Source organism: Bombyx mandarina, chromosome 11, assembly GCF_030267445.1.
Source record: "Bombyx mandarina strain Sakado chromosome 11, ASM3026744v2".
Taxonomy (NCBI): Eukaryota; Metazoa; Arthropoda; class Insecta; order Lepidoptera; family Bombycidae; genus Bombyx; species Bombyx mandarina.
Window position 1 is genome coordinate 7187602 of NC_143218.1, and position 18004 is coordinate 7205605.

General features: G+C 38.4%; 2 protein-coding genes across 2 annotated transcripts in view; both read right to left on the reverse strand.

The window, feature by feature from the left end:
• Window positions 1-18004, reverse strand: part of LOC114242224 (GTP-binding protein REM 1) — a 142865-nt gene that overhangs the window by 80445 nt on the left and 44416 nt on the right. The gene's annotated exons all lie outside the window — the stretch shown is intronic.
• On the reverse strand, window positions 5531-7887 carry LOC149501992 (uncharacterized). Its single transcript, XM_089730839.1, has 2 exons — window positions 6643-7887; window positions 5531-5747 (listed from the first exon to the last, which is right to left on the reverse strand). Exons 1-2 carry the CDS (start codon window positions 6859-6861, stop codon window positions 5661-5663), a joined length of 306 nt encoding a protein of 101 aa, XP_089586965.1. The 5' UTR covers window positions 6862-7887; the 3' UTR covers window positions 5531-5660.

Consider the following 18004-nt stretch of genomic DNA (forward strand, 5'->3'; position numbering starts at 1 on the left):
AATTAGATAATTCAGCACGCGTTAAGCTAAATGACGAATAAATCCCTCCACGTGTTAGTTCCGAATGTATTTTTTTTTTTTTTGAGGATATCTATTTTTTTTTATTTCAATTAATTATGCACCTGATTTTTATCGTCTCGTTCGTTTAGTCACTGGCGCTCCCGATTAGTCATATTCGGTAACGATATACACAGTATAATTGTAGGAATTATGTTTTTAGTTAACCACAATACCTCGTCATTTTTGTAAGTACCAGATAATTACTCCCGTACATGTTTCCCGAGCGCTACAACCGTCTTCAAAGGTGATTTGAAATGAGGCTCCAGCGGTAGACACTAATTAAACTATGCACCTTGTAATACTCATGTCCTTGAACAACGTCGATTACTAACTAATAAGACCAGTTTGATCAATAATACACATATATGTAGTTTAAAATAAAAATAATTCTTACATTATCTACGTGTACACGAAAATTGTAGAAAGAATTCTAAATATCGAATATAAAACAATAAAATTTTGTAAACGTGAGATTAAACCGTAAAATTAGTTTTAATTATGTCTACTTTTCACTAAAGCCGTTACGAAATACAGTTTAGGCACGTTAAAGGAAACGAGGAAAAAACATTCTAATTTCGAGTTCCCTTCGTACTAAATTCGACAATGAATCATGGAAAGCTCTCAATAAATTATAAGGCCTGTACAATTACTGTGAAGTGTTGATGGATGTTAACATCGAGTTTAGGATGAATATTACAAGAGAGGGTAATGTTCTGCTTATATATAATAAATAGGTAAAGACAGCTAAGTACGAAAGTAACTTAACTGAAGTATATATTATAGTTTGTACCTAATATTTACTACATTTGTTTATTTGTTAATTGATTTTTTCAAATTGTATATTTATTGACGAGATTTGTATAAGTACTCCTATGAGTGAGATATTTCAAATATCAGTAACAAATTAGAGTCTGAAATATAAAAGCCATCGGAATGCTATCTGATTATTAAAAAAAATATTCCCGAAAAAGCCCTCTGTTGATAGTATTTACTTCTGGATTCCTGGTCTAGTCGTTAACTATGTTAATCGACCATAGTGACCATTTAGTAAGCTATTAAGACCTTTATCCGATAAAAAAAACAATTAAATGAATGAACGCCAATAACAAAAACGAACTGTAAGCATTACAAATATTGAAACATACATGTAAACCTTAGCAAAACTCCTTAAATATTATGTTATATAATTTCCAACAAAAGAATTTTATTTTTCAACACCAAGTTTCATTATAAAAAGACTTCATAATGACGCCTTGACATTTCGGTCCCTTTGAACGATTCTTCGCAGGTAAGCCGCAACGTGCTTACAGCTCACTGAGCGAGTACCGTTCGCCTACGTCGAATCATGCAAAATAAAAACACTGTATATGAATTTATTAGAATAATGGGTATCATGTTTTTCTCTTTTGGTTGAATTAGTACTTTAATTAAGTAAGATAAAGTTGTGTAATGTAAGCCGAAGGCAGCTAACGTACCCTTGTCTTTTAATTATATATAATTATATTGCCATTTTTATTATTTTAGTATGAGATATGAATGTCACTGCCATCAATTCCAGGTGGAAACCAGTAGACTATTGATACTTTCAGAAGAAAATTACCTAAAATGCCAGTGCTATTGCCATGCCAATACTTTTAAACAATGTATAACAACAAATCCAACAGGAAGCGCCGACTGACAAACTTAATAACAGCCGAAAGCTTAATTAATTTAAAAAGTTTCCCCTTATTATTAAGTCAGTGGGTAAATAACTCTTAAAGTAATCTTGATTTGAAGTTTGCAAAGTTCCGCGTAGTTCATTGCTATTGAGTGCTTGAGAAAAGGGTGAATTTACATTAATGTTGTAAAGTTTTTTTCGGTTTTAAATGAATACCTTTATTATTGGATTCAATGGAATTTTTCTTCTACATTGCCTTCGTAGTTACAGCATATGTATATACATCATATATATATATATATATATATATATGTATCTTCATGATGCAATGCCTTAGGTGGCCTGGTACCGGAGCCCATAGACATCTACAATATAAATGCCGCCACCTACCTTGAGATAAAAGTTCTAAGGTCTCTGTATAGTTACAGCGGCTACCCCACTCTTCAAACCGAAACGCATTACTGCTTCACGGCAGCAATAAGCGGGGTGGTGGTACCTACTCGTGCGGACTCACAAGAGGTCCTACCAGTGATAAAACCACCTACTACTTCACATGAGACAGAACTAGAAAAGACAAGGGGTGAAAGGATTTTTATGCATAGACAATAAAAAATAGAGACCAAACCCGCTGTAACCTGATATAGTTCAACCGCGTTTGATAGCTAACAGTGCAACTAGAAACCCTCAGACACAGCCCACTGAGTTTCTCGCCGGATCTTCTCAGTGGGTTGCGTTTCCGATCCGGTGGTAGATTCTGCGAAGCACGACTCTTGCTATGGTTCGTGTTAGCAACGTCGTCAGGTTTGAGCTCCGTGAGCTCACCTACTAATTAAAGTTACGCTGATATAGCCTCTCAAGGCTCTCAGCTTAGGTAGGAAAAAAATAAGCAACTAGAATTTTAAATCTAGATCATATTAAATCATTTTGCGTAGTTCTCAGAGGAACTTTTGCATTTATAGGAATTTATAGGCGTTTATAGACATTTATAGGCACAACATTCTCGTTATTAAAAACCGCAGTTTTGTATTCTCCGAACGAAATTATGGAACGATAGCTTCATCTAATCGCAGGTTAAATTATGTTCTAATAGGCGGGAGTAATTTTCTCGGCTCGTCGTTTGGAACTGATTCAATTACCGTTTGTGGCGCGTTTCCCTCGTTTCAATTTAAAATGAATATATCCCTTGATAGGTGCCGAAGTGGCTTGAATACGCGTGTCTATATCTATGCGTATTTATTGAGGATGATGAACATAAAATTAATTAATTAATTAAGCGAATTTACGCACAATTAATACAGTTCAATAATTCTTCTTCTTTTTCTCAACCTTATCCAACTAGGTGGGGTCGGCACAGCAAAGTTTTCTCTTCCATTCTCTTCTATCAGCCGTCATCTCAACATTCACTCCTCTCTCTCTCTCTCTCATATCATCTTTCACACACTCCATCCATGTCTTCTTCTGTCGACTTCTTTCCCCTCTACCTTGCACTACCATTTCCATACATTTCCTAGTCAAATGCATCTCCTCTCTACGCATCACATGTTCATACCACGCTAACCGTCAGCTCTTTAATTCATCAATCGCCGTGGCTACTTTAACACTTCCTCATACTCATCTGACATAATAATAAAATTGACTAATAAATTGTAAATAGAATATAAATTGTAATGCAAAAAAATATATTTGATTTCTTTTTGATTTCTTGCTTATTTTAAACAACAAAACACGTAATTCGATGTTTCGCCCTCGAACAGGAGAAAGATTAGATAAATCCGTATTTGCTGAGATTTCGACGAAAACGAACCATCCTTAGGGATATAAATGCTTCGTTAAGTACTATTATCGTGACGTTTGAAAATATATGCCAAGAATCGTAAAATAAGGAGTGAAAGGCAGGACTGAAAAGCTCTTTAATTTGTTGATTACCGGGGCTACTTTCACACTTCCGCTTTTCAATAATTGATGATCTGTTTATTTAATGTCTCGGTGCAACTATATCCAAATTCATACAAATTACTCCGTAAATTCACGTACTTTTTGTGTTTCAATGGTTATTCTGAAGACGCTTTAAATAAACTCACGGCAGACGAGGTCAGGGTCGACCTGGCGTATATATATATATATATATAGAAGGGGAATTGTATATATATATGTTGGCTTGAGGGTAGATATTATCTTGTTGAACACCAAGTAAAACGATGTCACTTTTTGATTCCTGATTTAATCAACAATATGTTATCTTAACAATTCACTTTAACACTTGTCCAACTTTAACCAGTACGTACAACAGTCACTGAATCACACAACGTAACAAGGATATAGTAAGTGCACCAGGCAAGCGCAGTCCAACGAATGTTCATTTCAAGGCACGTTCCGCCTTTTTATACTAGCCGGCGCAGCGGGCTTATGAGTCACTCTGTTGCAGCTGTTGTTTACGAGTGGAACGATACGGCCGGCGCACCTGGCTTGTGTGAGTCACTCCTATTGCACGTGCTATATAACATAAATATCGTTAACGCCGTCACGGCCATACTGACGTGCGCTCGTCCTCGTGCGCGCATTCTTATGGTATGTCTGTGAAAAACAAACGTTCGTTCATCCTGACATTATCGGATGCAACTTAAAACGTGGTCTATGATATTAACAATCTAGTACGGTTCGGTTCGCATAATTCTTCAGAAAATCCTATACTGGCTATAAATAACCTTCAGACTGCTTACATACCTGGGCCAGTTCATTTAAAACTCTTCAGGTATGTAAGTATGTCCCTTTTAACTTAGACCGGAATTGTTATCCCTTCAGTTTTTCGAACTGGACCGGATAATGCTAGACCGAATCGCAATCCCTGTAGCTAATTGTTGTGGCTAATCTGGATGAAAATCCCTATAGCCAAGCCATTGGACCGGACAGACCCTTCAATGACTTCACACTTTTTTTTTTTCTTTTTTTCTCTTTTTTTTTTTGCTAGTCCGGATTAACATCTCTCTAGCCACATACAATTCTCTTCTTTTTTTTTTTTTTTTTTTTAATCTGCGTGTACGGTAGCGTTTGTTAAAACATTTCTTAAACCAGAACATTTATACGGAATTTCTTCAGAAATAGTGCGAGACCGACCATCGTTTTCTATATTTCCAACACCTGCACCTGAGGTGCCTGAGCTTACAGACATTGTATCACTACCCACAGACTATGTTTGCTGTATCGCTATTTGCGGACAAAAATTTCGCTTCTATTGTCAGTGATAGAGTCGTCATCATTAAGATCAGTTTCATGAACAAGATTAATTAACCCATCTGTGTACGCCGTCACGTCATCGTCACTATAATTTTCAGAAATTTCTAGTAGGCCTGACGGGCCTCGAGGTATTTCACGTAAGTTTTCATGGGGAAATTTGTACACTCTATTAGAACTATTTACATGTCTCAATTCATACCTATCGTTTTCCAAAACTGCAGTAATGTTGAAGGGACCTTTACATTTTCGGTCAACTTATGAAAACAAAATCCCCAGCGGAAAAAAGTTTGACTTTAGCTTTGCCTCGACTAAACCAAGGGATTATCACTCTGTTGAAACTTTAGATATTTCAAGTGACCTACCCTGAACGGTAAACATCTATTCTATTGGAGTAAACCCTGTTACTTGACAACGTGTACTATTAAGGGCGAGTTGAATATCCCCTAACTGCTCTTGCCATGATTGGTCCGAGTTACTTTCAGATCAAAGAGTGACTTGTTCATGAAACCTCTTATCATTGAATAAATTACTATGGCTTTGTTTTATAAGACTACATTCTGACCCTCAATGGAACATAAAGGGGAAGCCAAAACCACTTATCTGTAACACACTGAAGCTCTGGAACACACGTTGACGTCTCTGGTTGCACCTGCCACAGCACCTGGAGCAGTGTCGTTTTTCTTCTTGTAGCGCATGGAACACCCAGAAGCTACATGACTCGCATCACCGCACACGTAACAGCTGATTTGCAGGCGAGAGCCGGGCGCCCACGGATGAGGAGGTTGTTCAGGTTTTGCTGGAATATCGAAAAAAGTTTGAGAGCAGTATCTGTCGCAACACCCTTCGGCACGATGCCCAGGTTTTCCGCAGAAATGGCAGCTTCCACGGAAAAAAACTTCGAGAGCGTTTTGGTTCTTTATCAGGATCTTCGTTTTTTCTTTTGAGGGTAAAGCCACGTAATGTGTGAAATAGACGATTTTTTGTGGTAATAACGACAGAGTTCAATTCCCGACGGATTCTTTCATCACACTGCGACAGTATTGATATAACAAATCCGGTGGCTATTTGTTCTGGCACATTAGCGTCGGGAATCTTCTTTATAAGTTGCCATAGCTGGATACCGGCTTCAGCTGGTCCCTTTTTGCTTTCCATTTCAAATTTAATAACCAGGTCGAAGTGGTCTTGCATCATTAGATAATTTTGTCAGCATCTCTTTAATAGTAGGCCAGGATATCTTACCAGGCTGTATTTTTGCGAGGCAAGTAGCAGCTCGAGCCTTAAGCGAATGTGTGAGAGTCAAAGTTAAATCGACACCATCCAATACTTCAACTACTTTAAACGGCCCTTTAAACTTCGTATCTAATTTCGTTTGATTATGCTCTTCGTATTAATGTGTGGACGAGCTCACAGCCCACCTTGTGTTAAGTGGTTACCATAGACATCCACAGCGTAAACGCACCACACACCTTGAGATAGAAGTTCTAAGGTCTCAGTATAGTTACAACCGCTGCCCCACCCTTCAAACCGAAATACACCACTGCTTCACGGCAGAAATAGGCAGGGTGATGGTACCCGTGCGGTCGATGGGACTATACGGAGCACCCGTCTGGTGCCATGTCCTTACCCACGAGAACGTCGCCGCGCTGTGACGCCGGCAGCGCGCGATCGCAGTCAGAGTTATTCAATGATACCTCACAGTCTCCTACGAGGCGGCGCGCCCTAGCGCAAGTGCAGCCGGAGCGCGGGGGCTCCAATATCGGCAGTCCGTGCTGGAGGCGTGGTCTCGTCGTTTGGCGGACCCGTCGGCCGGCCTCCGTACCGTCGAGGCGATCTGCCCGGTTCTCGCGGACTGGGTGGGCCGCGACCGCGGAAGTCTCACCTCCGGCTACCTGTGCAGACTCACAAGACATTTTACCAGCATGCAAACTTCTTACCGCAACAAATCTTACCAGCCACCACGCAAACTACAATTTTACGGGTTCCACCTCTCTTACACGATGTTACTCCCACACTGAGGAAGCCAACCGCGAACACATGTCAAGCACGCACAAGCACGCACTTCACCGGAAAAACCTGCATCCGCCAGCGGAACCCGAACACCGCCGCATCGCCAGACACGAACGCACCGGACGTCTTATCTTACAGGTCACGACGACTTCAGATGTGTCAATTTTTCTTCCCCACGGAAACTTGCTTGCTTTCTTGTTTGCTTGCTTGCTGGAGCCCGAAGTCATCGAACGTGTAGTGTTATTGGTATTGAATCGAGTAGATTCTAAAATTTCAGCGACAATTCACAGTCTCATGTCCTGGTTTACTGTACTAGTGCCATGTAACTCTAGCAGTAGTCATTGGCTTAAAAACGATTCGTGTCGGAACTACCCACTCGTCATGACAGATCCATTATTGCGATCGAAGTTTCACTTGAGATTTGCACTTGCCTTAATTTCTTGCAATAGCTTGTTACGTGTTGTATTTCCGTTAGTAAATGCCATGTGATGAAGTCGACAGTCAAACTGGGCAACATGAGCCAGAACGTAAGATGTGACGATTTCTTCGTGGCTCAGATCTTCCATCGAGGTAACAGAGACGTTATTACACGACTTACGTATGCTGCATTCACGCTCTTGTGGCGTACCACTACTAGTATTCTGATCTGCATCATGTTTTTTTTTGCTGTACTTCGAACATGTTCAAACACGTCACGCCAGTGAGAGTAGAGTCCTGATCCCACTTCTGATGTTGGCTTGAGGGTAGATATTATCTTGTTGAACACCAAGTAAAACGATGTCACTTTTTGATTCCTGATTTAATCAACAATATGTTATCTTAACAATTCACTTTAACACTTGTCCAACTTTAACCAGTACGTACAACAGTCACTGAATCACACAACGTAACAAGGATATAGTAAGTGCACCAGGCAAGCGCAGTCCAACGAATGTTCATTTCAAGGCACGTTCCGCCTTTTTATACTAGCCGGCGCAGCGGGCTTATGAGTCACTCTGTTGCAGCTGTTGTTTACGAGTGGAACGATACGGCCGGCGCACCTGGCTTGTGTGAGTCACTCCTATTGCACGTGCTATATAACATAAATATCGTTAACGCCGTCATATATATATATATATACCAGATGATGACCGAGCTTTTGTATATATTGTGTATTGTATATTTTGTATATTGTATATATATATATATATATATACCAGATGATGACCGAGCTTTGCTCGGCTCTTTTTTCTTTTTTTTTATAATGCCATCTTGTTGTGTTTTTAAAGCAGTAAAAATAGTATTATTATTTGCCAATGGATGTCAGGAAGAGCCATAAAGCTGATTATCGATAGTTGAAAACACGAATAAAACAACATTTTCTGAAAATAAATCGTAGCTAGATCGATTTATTGCTCCCGAAATCCCCTGTATACTAAATTTTATGAAAATCGTTGGAGCCGTTTCCGAGATTCAGATTATATATAATTATATATACAAGAATTGCTCGTTTGAAGGTATAAGATACAAGAATTGCTCGTTTAAAGGTATAAGATATCGTCATACTGTGAGCTATGAGCTTTAAAATCAGACAGAGCCCATGACTGCTTCGCGGATGAAACATTGAGAACAGTGGAATGTATCTGTGTGGGCCTACAATTCCCCTTCTATCAGCAAAATATAATGGTAGTAATAACTAATTCAGTTCTTCGATTAGAAACGTTATTTAAGCTCGTAGTTTTATTGTCCCAATGGGACCGGGGAGCTTAACGATCGAGTTACGTAATTGCTTTAAGCTAAACAACTAGCTAATTTGATCGTTAAATGCAAATCGACCGAAATATGTTTAACCGGTTGTAAAACTAGGTGGGATTCATACAGTATATAAGCTCAGGTTCTCATGAGTGCCATCTATTAATTCTGTTGCCAATTTCTCGTTTATTCTGACAAAATAGATGTGTGGTGTCATGGAACACCGGATAGGAACGAAGTTGTTTATTATAAAATTATTAATTTTACGTTCTATTCAAGGTATAAAGAAAATAAAACTGGAGGTTTCACAACAACCCACGGTCATTCGGTAATGTGTGAACTTATTGTGGTACACTTCATTCACGGTTGTTTGCATTAGAGTTAGTGTATTGCGCAAACGAGCGCTCTGAGATCGTGGTCAATGAATGATAAAACAATATTTTATTTTGGAGTTTACTCCTTTAGAATCGATTTACATATATAGGCCCGGGGTATGAAAATTATGGGGACCAAAATCGTACTAGCATGTCACACGAAATGCGTTATGCGCCTGATTGGCTCCTGATTGCGTGATGCGTGCGCGCGCCAATCAAAATCGTACTAGCATGTCACACGAAATGCGTTATGCGCCTGATTGGCTCCTGATTGCGTGATGCGTGCGCGCGCCAATCAAAATCGTACTAGCATGTCACACGAAATGCGTTATGCGCCTGATTGGCTCCTGATTGCGTGATGCGTGCGCGCGCCAATCAGGAGCCAACGCGCGGCCGCGTTATCGCAGGTGACGCCGGGCTGCTGCGCCGGCAGTCCGCCACAAAGCCTCGTACTGATCGCGCGTTTCTCTCATTATTTTCATGGCTTCCTTATGTATGTCAAAAAATTTATTGTATAATTAATAGAATAAAAATCTACCGTGCATAATCTAAGTATCATCAAAAATGCATTCATTTATACCCGTATTCCCTTATCTATTTATTTATTTTATAATCGTTCTTGAGGAGTAAACTCCAGTCGTGCGTCGGAGCGGACACACACACTTTTTTATATCCAGTAAACTCCAGTCGTGCGTCGGAGCGGACACACACACTTTTGGAGTTTACTCCTTTAGAATCGATTTACATATATAGGCCCGGGGTATGAAAATTATGGGGACCAAAATCGTACTAGCATGTCACACGAAATGCGTTATGCGCCTGATTGGCTCCTGATTGCGTGATGCGTGCGCGCGCCAATCAAAATCGTACTAGCATGTCACACGAAATGCGTTATGCGCCTGATTGGCTCCTGATTGCGTGATGCGTGCGCGCGCCAATCAAAATCGTACTAGCATGTCACACGAAATGCGTTATGCGCCTGATTGGCTCCTGATTGCGTGATGCGTGCGCGCGCCAATCAGGAGCCAACGCGCGGCCGCGTTATCGCAGGTGACGCCGGGCTGCTGCGCCGGCAGTCCGCCACAAAGCCTCGTACTGATCGCGCGTTTCTCTCATTATTGTATTTTCATATATTTGTTAGTCGTTTGTTTTGTGTCTCGTTAATTTGTTAATAATCTGTAGTGTATCGTGTTGTCGTAATATAGAACTATTTCTCGTATTGTTTCGTTTAATTTTTTATATCCAGTAAACTCCAGTCGTGCGTCGGAGCGGACACACACACTTTTTTTTTTTGTACGTTATTACAACGTTGAGTCATACACTGTGTGCATTACTAATTTGTACGTTATTACAAAGTTAAGTCGTAAACTGTGTGCATCACTAATAAAAATCTTACGTTACGGACGTTTTTCCCCGGTTAGGGTACCCCTCCGCATCGTCCCATAAGGAGCTTCGTTCCAAAAAGAGTATACACATTACACAATCACTGCTTAAATGATATAATAAATTTTATAAAGTCAATATTTTGTTTTATTAATTTTGTGCTAAATGTAACAATGGAAACACAATTAGAATGAGAACCTCCCTTAAATTAATCTGAAACAGTCGCAAGTAATATAATTTCCAACCCTTTAGAACTGTGAAGGGCTGTGACGTAGCACCGCTGCTGTCGTAGCTTCATTTTACTACGGCGTAGCAGCTACGTCACGTGTAGCACGACGTTGCGTGCTCAATGACGTCATTGATTGGGTAAGCCTGATTTTGTAGGAGGTTCTGAACTTTATTAATACCACAATCTTGTTGCTACTTTTAGATTTTTAAAGGTTTTCTATAAATGGAAGAGCAACCGCATGGTTAGTTTATGGAAGGATGGGTTAGTTCAAATAATATAGACTTTAAAATATTTGTTATTATTACGTAACCACAGCCATTATATTGCCGATATCCGTGAATCCTAAGTTTTCCTAAATCCGCGACCCGTTACCTTTGAACGGTTGCTCGAACCATATATAATACACATAAATCCGCATTTTTCCAATATGCAAGATTATGAGATAATAATTAAGTAGTCTAATAGTTTAATGTTTTTTTTATTGCCCTTGTAGGCAGACGAGCATACGGCCCACCTGATGGTGAGTGGTTACCGTCGCCCATGGACTTCAGCAATGCCAGGGGCAGAGCCAAGCCGCTGCCTACCGTATACCGTAATGTATATTGTGAGTGAAATCATTTCCGTATATTATTATAAGTTAGATTAGTTCTAGTTATCGTAATTGTAAGGATCTTTGTAAACACGCTTCTTACTGATGGTAGGACCTCTTGTGAATCCGCGCGAGTAGGTACCACCACCTTGCCTATTACTGCCGTGAAGACGTAATGCGTTTCGGTTTCAAGGGTGGGGCAGCCGTTGCAACTATACTGAGACCTTAGAACTCATATCTCAAGGTGGGTGGCGGCATTTACGTTGTAGACATCTATGGGCTCCGGTAACCACTTAAGACCAAGCGAGCCGTGAGCTTGTCCACTCATGAAGGCAACTTTTTTTTTTTTTAATTCGTTATTTATCTAGAAATGCCAAGCATCGGAATAAAAACAAAAAAAAATTAAAAAAATTTAGAGAGCCCCTTGTCAGAGGTTATTTCTCAAAATTTCCGACCTGTCATCAGCAGTCACACATTTTGGCGTCAGAGTGATTTAATGATGAAAAAAAGCTTGATAACATTAAGCCGCGTTTATCCTGTTATTTTTAGATTTATCCGGTTTTTATAGGTATTACTGCTCATAGAAGTGAAATACATCTGACCTCTGACTTCTGAAGTTCACATAAAAACAATTCACCGAACGAAATTTAGGCGAGGTTGTCTTGACCTAAAGGACCTGAGATTCTCAGCGTATACCTATTATGCGAATACGCCAGTGATTAAATCCCGCAGGGGATCTTGGTTTTGAAGGTTTCAAGGAAATACTTGGTACCAGCATCTTGATTATTTCTGCAGAAGATATATTATATAAAGAGATATATTTATATAAGTTTCTTTCTGGTGATAGTGTCTATTGTGAGCTTGCACGCCTAGGTACCACCGCACTGCCTATTTCTGCCGTGAAGCAGTAATGCGTTTCGGTTTTAAGGGTGCAGCCGTTGTACTGTAAAAATTGATATAGAACTCATGTCTCCAAGCTGGTAGCGGTATCTACGTTGTTGATGTCAATGGGCTCCGGTAACGACTTAAGACCAAGCGGGCCGTGAGCTCATCCACCCGTTTAACCATTAAAAACAAGTGATGCGTTTCGGTTTAATTTGTCGTTTTTCATCATAATTGTACATTCGGACGTTCGGAATACTTAACAGTTTTCGTGGTCGTTGAGGGATAAAATGTTAATTTCGTCTACATTTAAATATTTTACTAAAAGATGTCGTAATTGACAATTATTAGAAATAATAACATTAAAAACACGAGAGTAAATCATAAAAGTGATTTTAATTATGTTTAACACCACTGATAACAGAAGATAATACAAAACATCAATTTCCACATACATACATATACATATTACTACAAGTATATAGATAACTTCTTAATAACAAAAGCATGCGTTTAAAATAACATAGATTGAAAATATTATCTAGAAATATGTTGCTTGGAGTTCCCTTTATCTGAGCATTCGGGGCACTTATCCCCTGAGCCTTTAGAGAACCTTTTTTGGTTTTCAGAAGGGTACAATAAGAATATTAGCGTACCTTTTAATGTAATAATTCAAGCAGTAAAAGGCCTGAAGAAGGTAATGTTTCAGTGAAAATTTAAAAGACTTTTGCATTTTTTCATGTTTTATTCCGTTTCTTAATAGGCTATTTTTTTAATTAATAAAAACATTATGTGACTATCTATTTTTCTTTAGTCAGGATAACTCATATATTTTCAAATAAACTGAATGCGGCGATACAATGACAAAAAATTGATAGTCGTGACAAAAAAAAAACATAAATAAAAAGTAACAGGTTACAAAAAATGTTGTGAATTCTATATTTGCAAATTCATCAAATCAACATTCAATATTTAAAAAAAACATTTTTGTTAAAAACAGCATTGTTTATTATTTACAGCCGTAGTAGGTAAAACAGCAGAAAAGAAAGAGGGAAGTCTACCTCATGGGTATTTTGGTATCTGATACCAAGATACCATTATGATTACCGATGCTCAAAGGTAACCAAATCTGTATACCTTTAATCTTTGTAATGATGCAAACGGAAATAGACAGAATGATACTATTTACTAGTATCACGCTAAGTAGTATCTTGTTAAGCAGTGTTATCTTATATCCATAAACAATATGACCCACAGTAGATGCCATTCCTTAAAAATCTATGACTATGAGGTGCCTACTGGTGGTAGGACCTCTTGTGAGTTCGCACGGGTAGGCACTACCACCTCGCCTATTTCTGCTTTCGGTTTAAAGGGTGGGGTAGCCGTTGTAACTATACTGAAACCTTAGAACTTATATCTCAAGGTGGGTGCCGCATTTATGTTGTAGATGTCTACGGGCTCCAGTAATCACTTAACACCAGGTGGGCGCTGGGAGCTCGTCCACCCATGTAAACAAAAAAAAAACAAAATAAAAAAACCATGATGTTCATATCGAATGGACTTGGTTTAATTCGAAGAAATTAGGCTATCAAAGTTGTAGTATCACACACACCTTTTCAACTCACAAAGTCACAAAATTTTATAAATACAATGCGAATAACAAATTGCTTTGCAAATTGAATTCTTTTTGTATGTAAAAATTTAGGTTTTGCGTCAAAATGAAACGTTCAATGGTCGATTTAAATAGACAATATGATTTAACGGGATAGCTAATGAATTATAAAAAAACATATATCGAGGAGTGAAAGGTTTATTTGTCTTAAGCAATAATTTTGCAACTTTACAGGAGAAACATTTAAATTTAAAATTTTTTGAATAAAAATATCATAACAAAAAACTTTCTCAGCTATTTCGATGGAGTAAACTTAATTGAAGTTCAATTGAAAACATCGAATTGTTCATAGGAATACCAAATAAAATGCACCTTTAATTAGAAACATAAATGTTGCTTAAACATAATACCCTTTTACCCCTCGATAAAGCGAATAAGACATTATAAATTATTTTCGTTACAGAATGATGACTCGGAAATCCAAAGGCGGATAGTCTTTTATACTATGGCACTGTTCCATTCGCGGAACGCATTGTTGAAAGATTCGACGTGGAAACGATATCGCGGCGAGTGAAAACATTTTTTATCTACCTACTGTCATTGACTCGCTCAATGAATGAACCCTCCATTATACCCTTGATTTAAGTTTCTATTGACCCGAAGGGATTCAGTAAGTTCCCTTTTGTGTCACGATAAGGTTTTCACATGAATTCCGATAGTTTTATACACGGCTTGGACTAGACGTTCACTTCAAAAACTCAAAGAACACTGTTGAATTCAATATATGTGTATATTATTATACATACGCGTGTTATAAAAAAAAAAGTGTGTGTGTGTGCAAGTCACACACGGTAGAAGTGAAACTTATAAATAAGATATAGATATATAAGTAGATATACTGACTATCCCACTACACAGGAGCATACATATGGACAATGTTTATTAGACGATAGTGGGGATGCTACGAAGAGAAGACAGAGAACGTCTAATGTGTTCTATCTTATTCTCTCGCCGACTGAATTCTATACATTTATGTGGCTGTGTCTCTATGGACTTATTTTTTCGTTTCATCGAGTTTAAAATCACAACGATTCTAAAGAAGTTTTCAAAAAAGTATATACCTAGTCAGGTCATAAATTCTGTCACATGTTTAATGTAAAATAATTGAAACAAGTTTATTCATTATGTAACCATTCATATACCAAAATGAACTTAACAAAACATAGATTCTTATGACACTAAAGTTTATTCAAAATGACCTCCGTGATTTTGAATACAGGCCTTCAATCTGCGCGGCCAGTCGTCTATCGCAGCACGAACGAGGTCCATGTCAATATCGGCGGCTGCCTTAATCAAGGATGTCTTGAGTGACTCCAAATTGGGATGAGACTTTGAGCACGCCTTTTCCTCCAAGTGTTGCCATATCTTGTAATCTAACGGATTCAAATCTGGACTGGAGGAGGGCCAGTCTTCGTGCCGGATGAAGTCGATTTCACGCGCCGCCAGCCAGTCTTGTGTGCTCTTCGCTCTATGAGCTGGCGCCGAGTCTTGTTGGAATACCCAGTGCCTGTTATTGAACATGGTATGAGAAACAGGTTCCACAAGGTTCGTCAGGACTGTATTTTGATACACAACTGCATTCGTTTTTACACCTTTCTCACAAAAATGTACCTCTGTTAAGCCCCAATAAGAAACTCCCAACCATACCATGAGCGAGGATGGAAAATGACCTCGTTGGACATGCGGAATACGGTTGCTCGCTTCTTCACTACTGTGTGCGTACACCTTATCATTTTGTTTGTTGTAGCTCTCTTCTACGGTAAAAGTTTTTTCATCCGAAAAAAGAATTTCCCGATATTTTTTTCCCGCGTACCGCTTCAACAAAGCGCGGCATCTCTTCAGTCTCAGGTCCATTAGACGAGCATTCAAACGATGTCCTGTTTTTCTTCGATATGCCCGAAGGCCTAAGTCTTCATTTAACACCCTTTTCACCGTGGTTCTGCTTAACCCCATCTGAAGGGCCAACAGTTTCTGCTTACGTTTGGGATTTCTTTGAATTCGCGCCTTCACAGCTTTTATCACTGCTGGAGTCCTAACAGACCGAGGGCGACCACTTCTTGACCTGTCATCTACACTAGAGTCTTCATTGTATCGTTTGATGGTACGATAAACGAATCTTTTGGTTATATTAAAAATTTTCAGTATGTTAAAAATTTGAATTGGCGCGTAACCGCAACGATGCAACGCAATAACTGCAACACGGTCTTCTTCAAGCGTCCACTCCATATTTAAAAATGAGTAAAATTCTATACATTTTTATTTTCACGAATAATTCGAAATTCGAATTCAATAAACTTTTTTGTGGCCAGCATTCTAAAAGAAAAGTTTTTACTGTGTGACAATACTTATGACCTGACTAGTTATATTATATTCAAAATAGATTATATACTAGAACAATGAACCTAAAACTAAAAACTTTAAAAAATATAACATAATAACTAAAGTATATTATTACAAGGAGTCCCTTTAGGCAAGGTTCCGAACAGCTGGCAGCGTTCCCCCTTTGAATAGCTAGACTAATTCTTTGTTATTTCTTTCTGTGTTTCTTGAGCGTTACGAAATGTCCTCCTTAAGACGTTTGCAGAGAGTATTCAGCGATAGACAGGAGCTTGGTTGTGCCCCTGACATTGCTGATGATCATGGACGACGATAGCCACACTGCCAGGTAGGTTATATGCTCTTCTGCCTATAAGAGAATTAAAAGATATGCTTCTTTTTAATACGCATGTAAGTATGTTAGTATGTAACGGAATATTTGAACATGATTTTGAACCCCTTCAAAACGTCGGAATAACTCGAAATTTGGTATACTTATTAAGGACCAATGACAATTCAATACTAAAAAAGAAATTGAAAAAAAATATGGAAAAAATTGAAATTCAACTAAAAAATAGAAAATAAATTGTAATAAATTTGAATTAAGAATAGTGTAAGAAAAAGTGATTTTATTGTAAAAAAAAGCGTGGGGTGCATGGTATCAATAGTTATAAATATTTTATAAGCAGGTATGAGTAGAAGGGTTATTTTGATAATATCCTGAACAGCACACAATCCAAATTTATTTTCTATTTTTTAGTTGGATTTTCTGTAAAAGCGTATTTTGTTAGTTTTTTTAAACTATTATTTATTTATAAGTTCTTTCGTTACCGCGTACAAATCAACTCATTTCATCTCTTTATAGTATTGATTTAATTAAATTACTTACAGAAGACTAAGCGTGCTTCGTTTCATTAGCTTTAATCGTATGAATGCGGTTGAATAGTTTAAAAATATATATGTATATTCCCAACTAAAGTAAAACGCTCTAGCGTGTAATTTGGCATCGATTTAATTTCTGTAGGTTGTACTTGTATATTTGAACGGAATTGAATTCGTGTAGAAGTGACACGTCACATACACCGTCCCCTGGCCAGATGGTGGAATAATTTGCATACATTTTGTGGAGAGGCGAGGGCGGAACGCCCGTGTTTCAAATAAATAATATGAGTGGAAATATAATTTAATTTAAATCTCGACTTTACGGTGGGTAGGAACACTCGCGTTGTGGAATTTATAGGCTCCATCATTATCATAATTTTGTCGCCATCAAACGACAACTGCTTTTTTATATAGCTCAGATAGCCGAATATGCTTACAACCCATCTGCTGTTATGCGCTTACCTTGAAACATGGACTTTTAAAAGAGGCAAAGTATATTGATTTGCGGCTCTTGGCATCATGTTACGACTGACCTAGATTACAATAGAATAACCCACGCTCAAGTAAAGAATCATTTTTGTTAAATTCAACGTTGATTTGATTGCGCCGATGTTTGGCGTATTCTTTGATCCCTTCTCGACCCTTCAATCTCCAACTGACTTTCAGTCGTAATGTAAACGAATATTCCCGATAGCGGGATTAAGACTCATCTCGCACTTTTAAGGTATCGTTTACAAGTTGCGATTGCGATACGATGATCATTAAATTCAGGTTTTTAACGAAATGAAACTATCCCAGTTTAAGGTGTATAGTTTTAGATAAAAAAAAATCCTACCTATGCTTAGCCTAGCCTTGAGAGGCTATTTCAGCTTCACCCTAACGTGTGTAGGTGAGCTCACGGGGCTCAAACCGGAGTGTTGCTAACACTGACCCTAGCAAGATCAGTGCTTCGCAGAATCTACCACCGGATCGGAAACGCGACTCACTG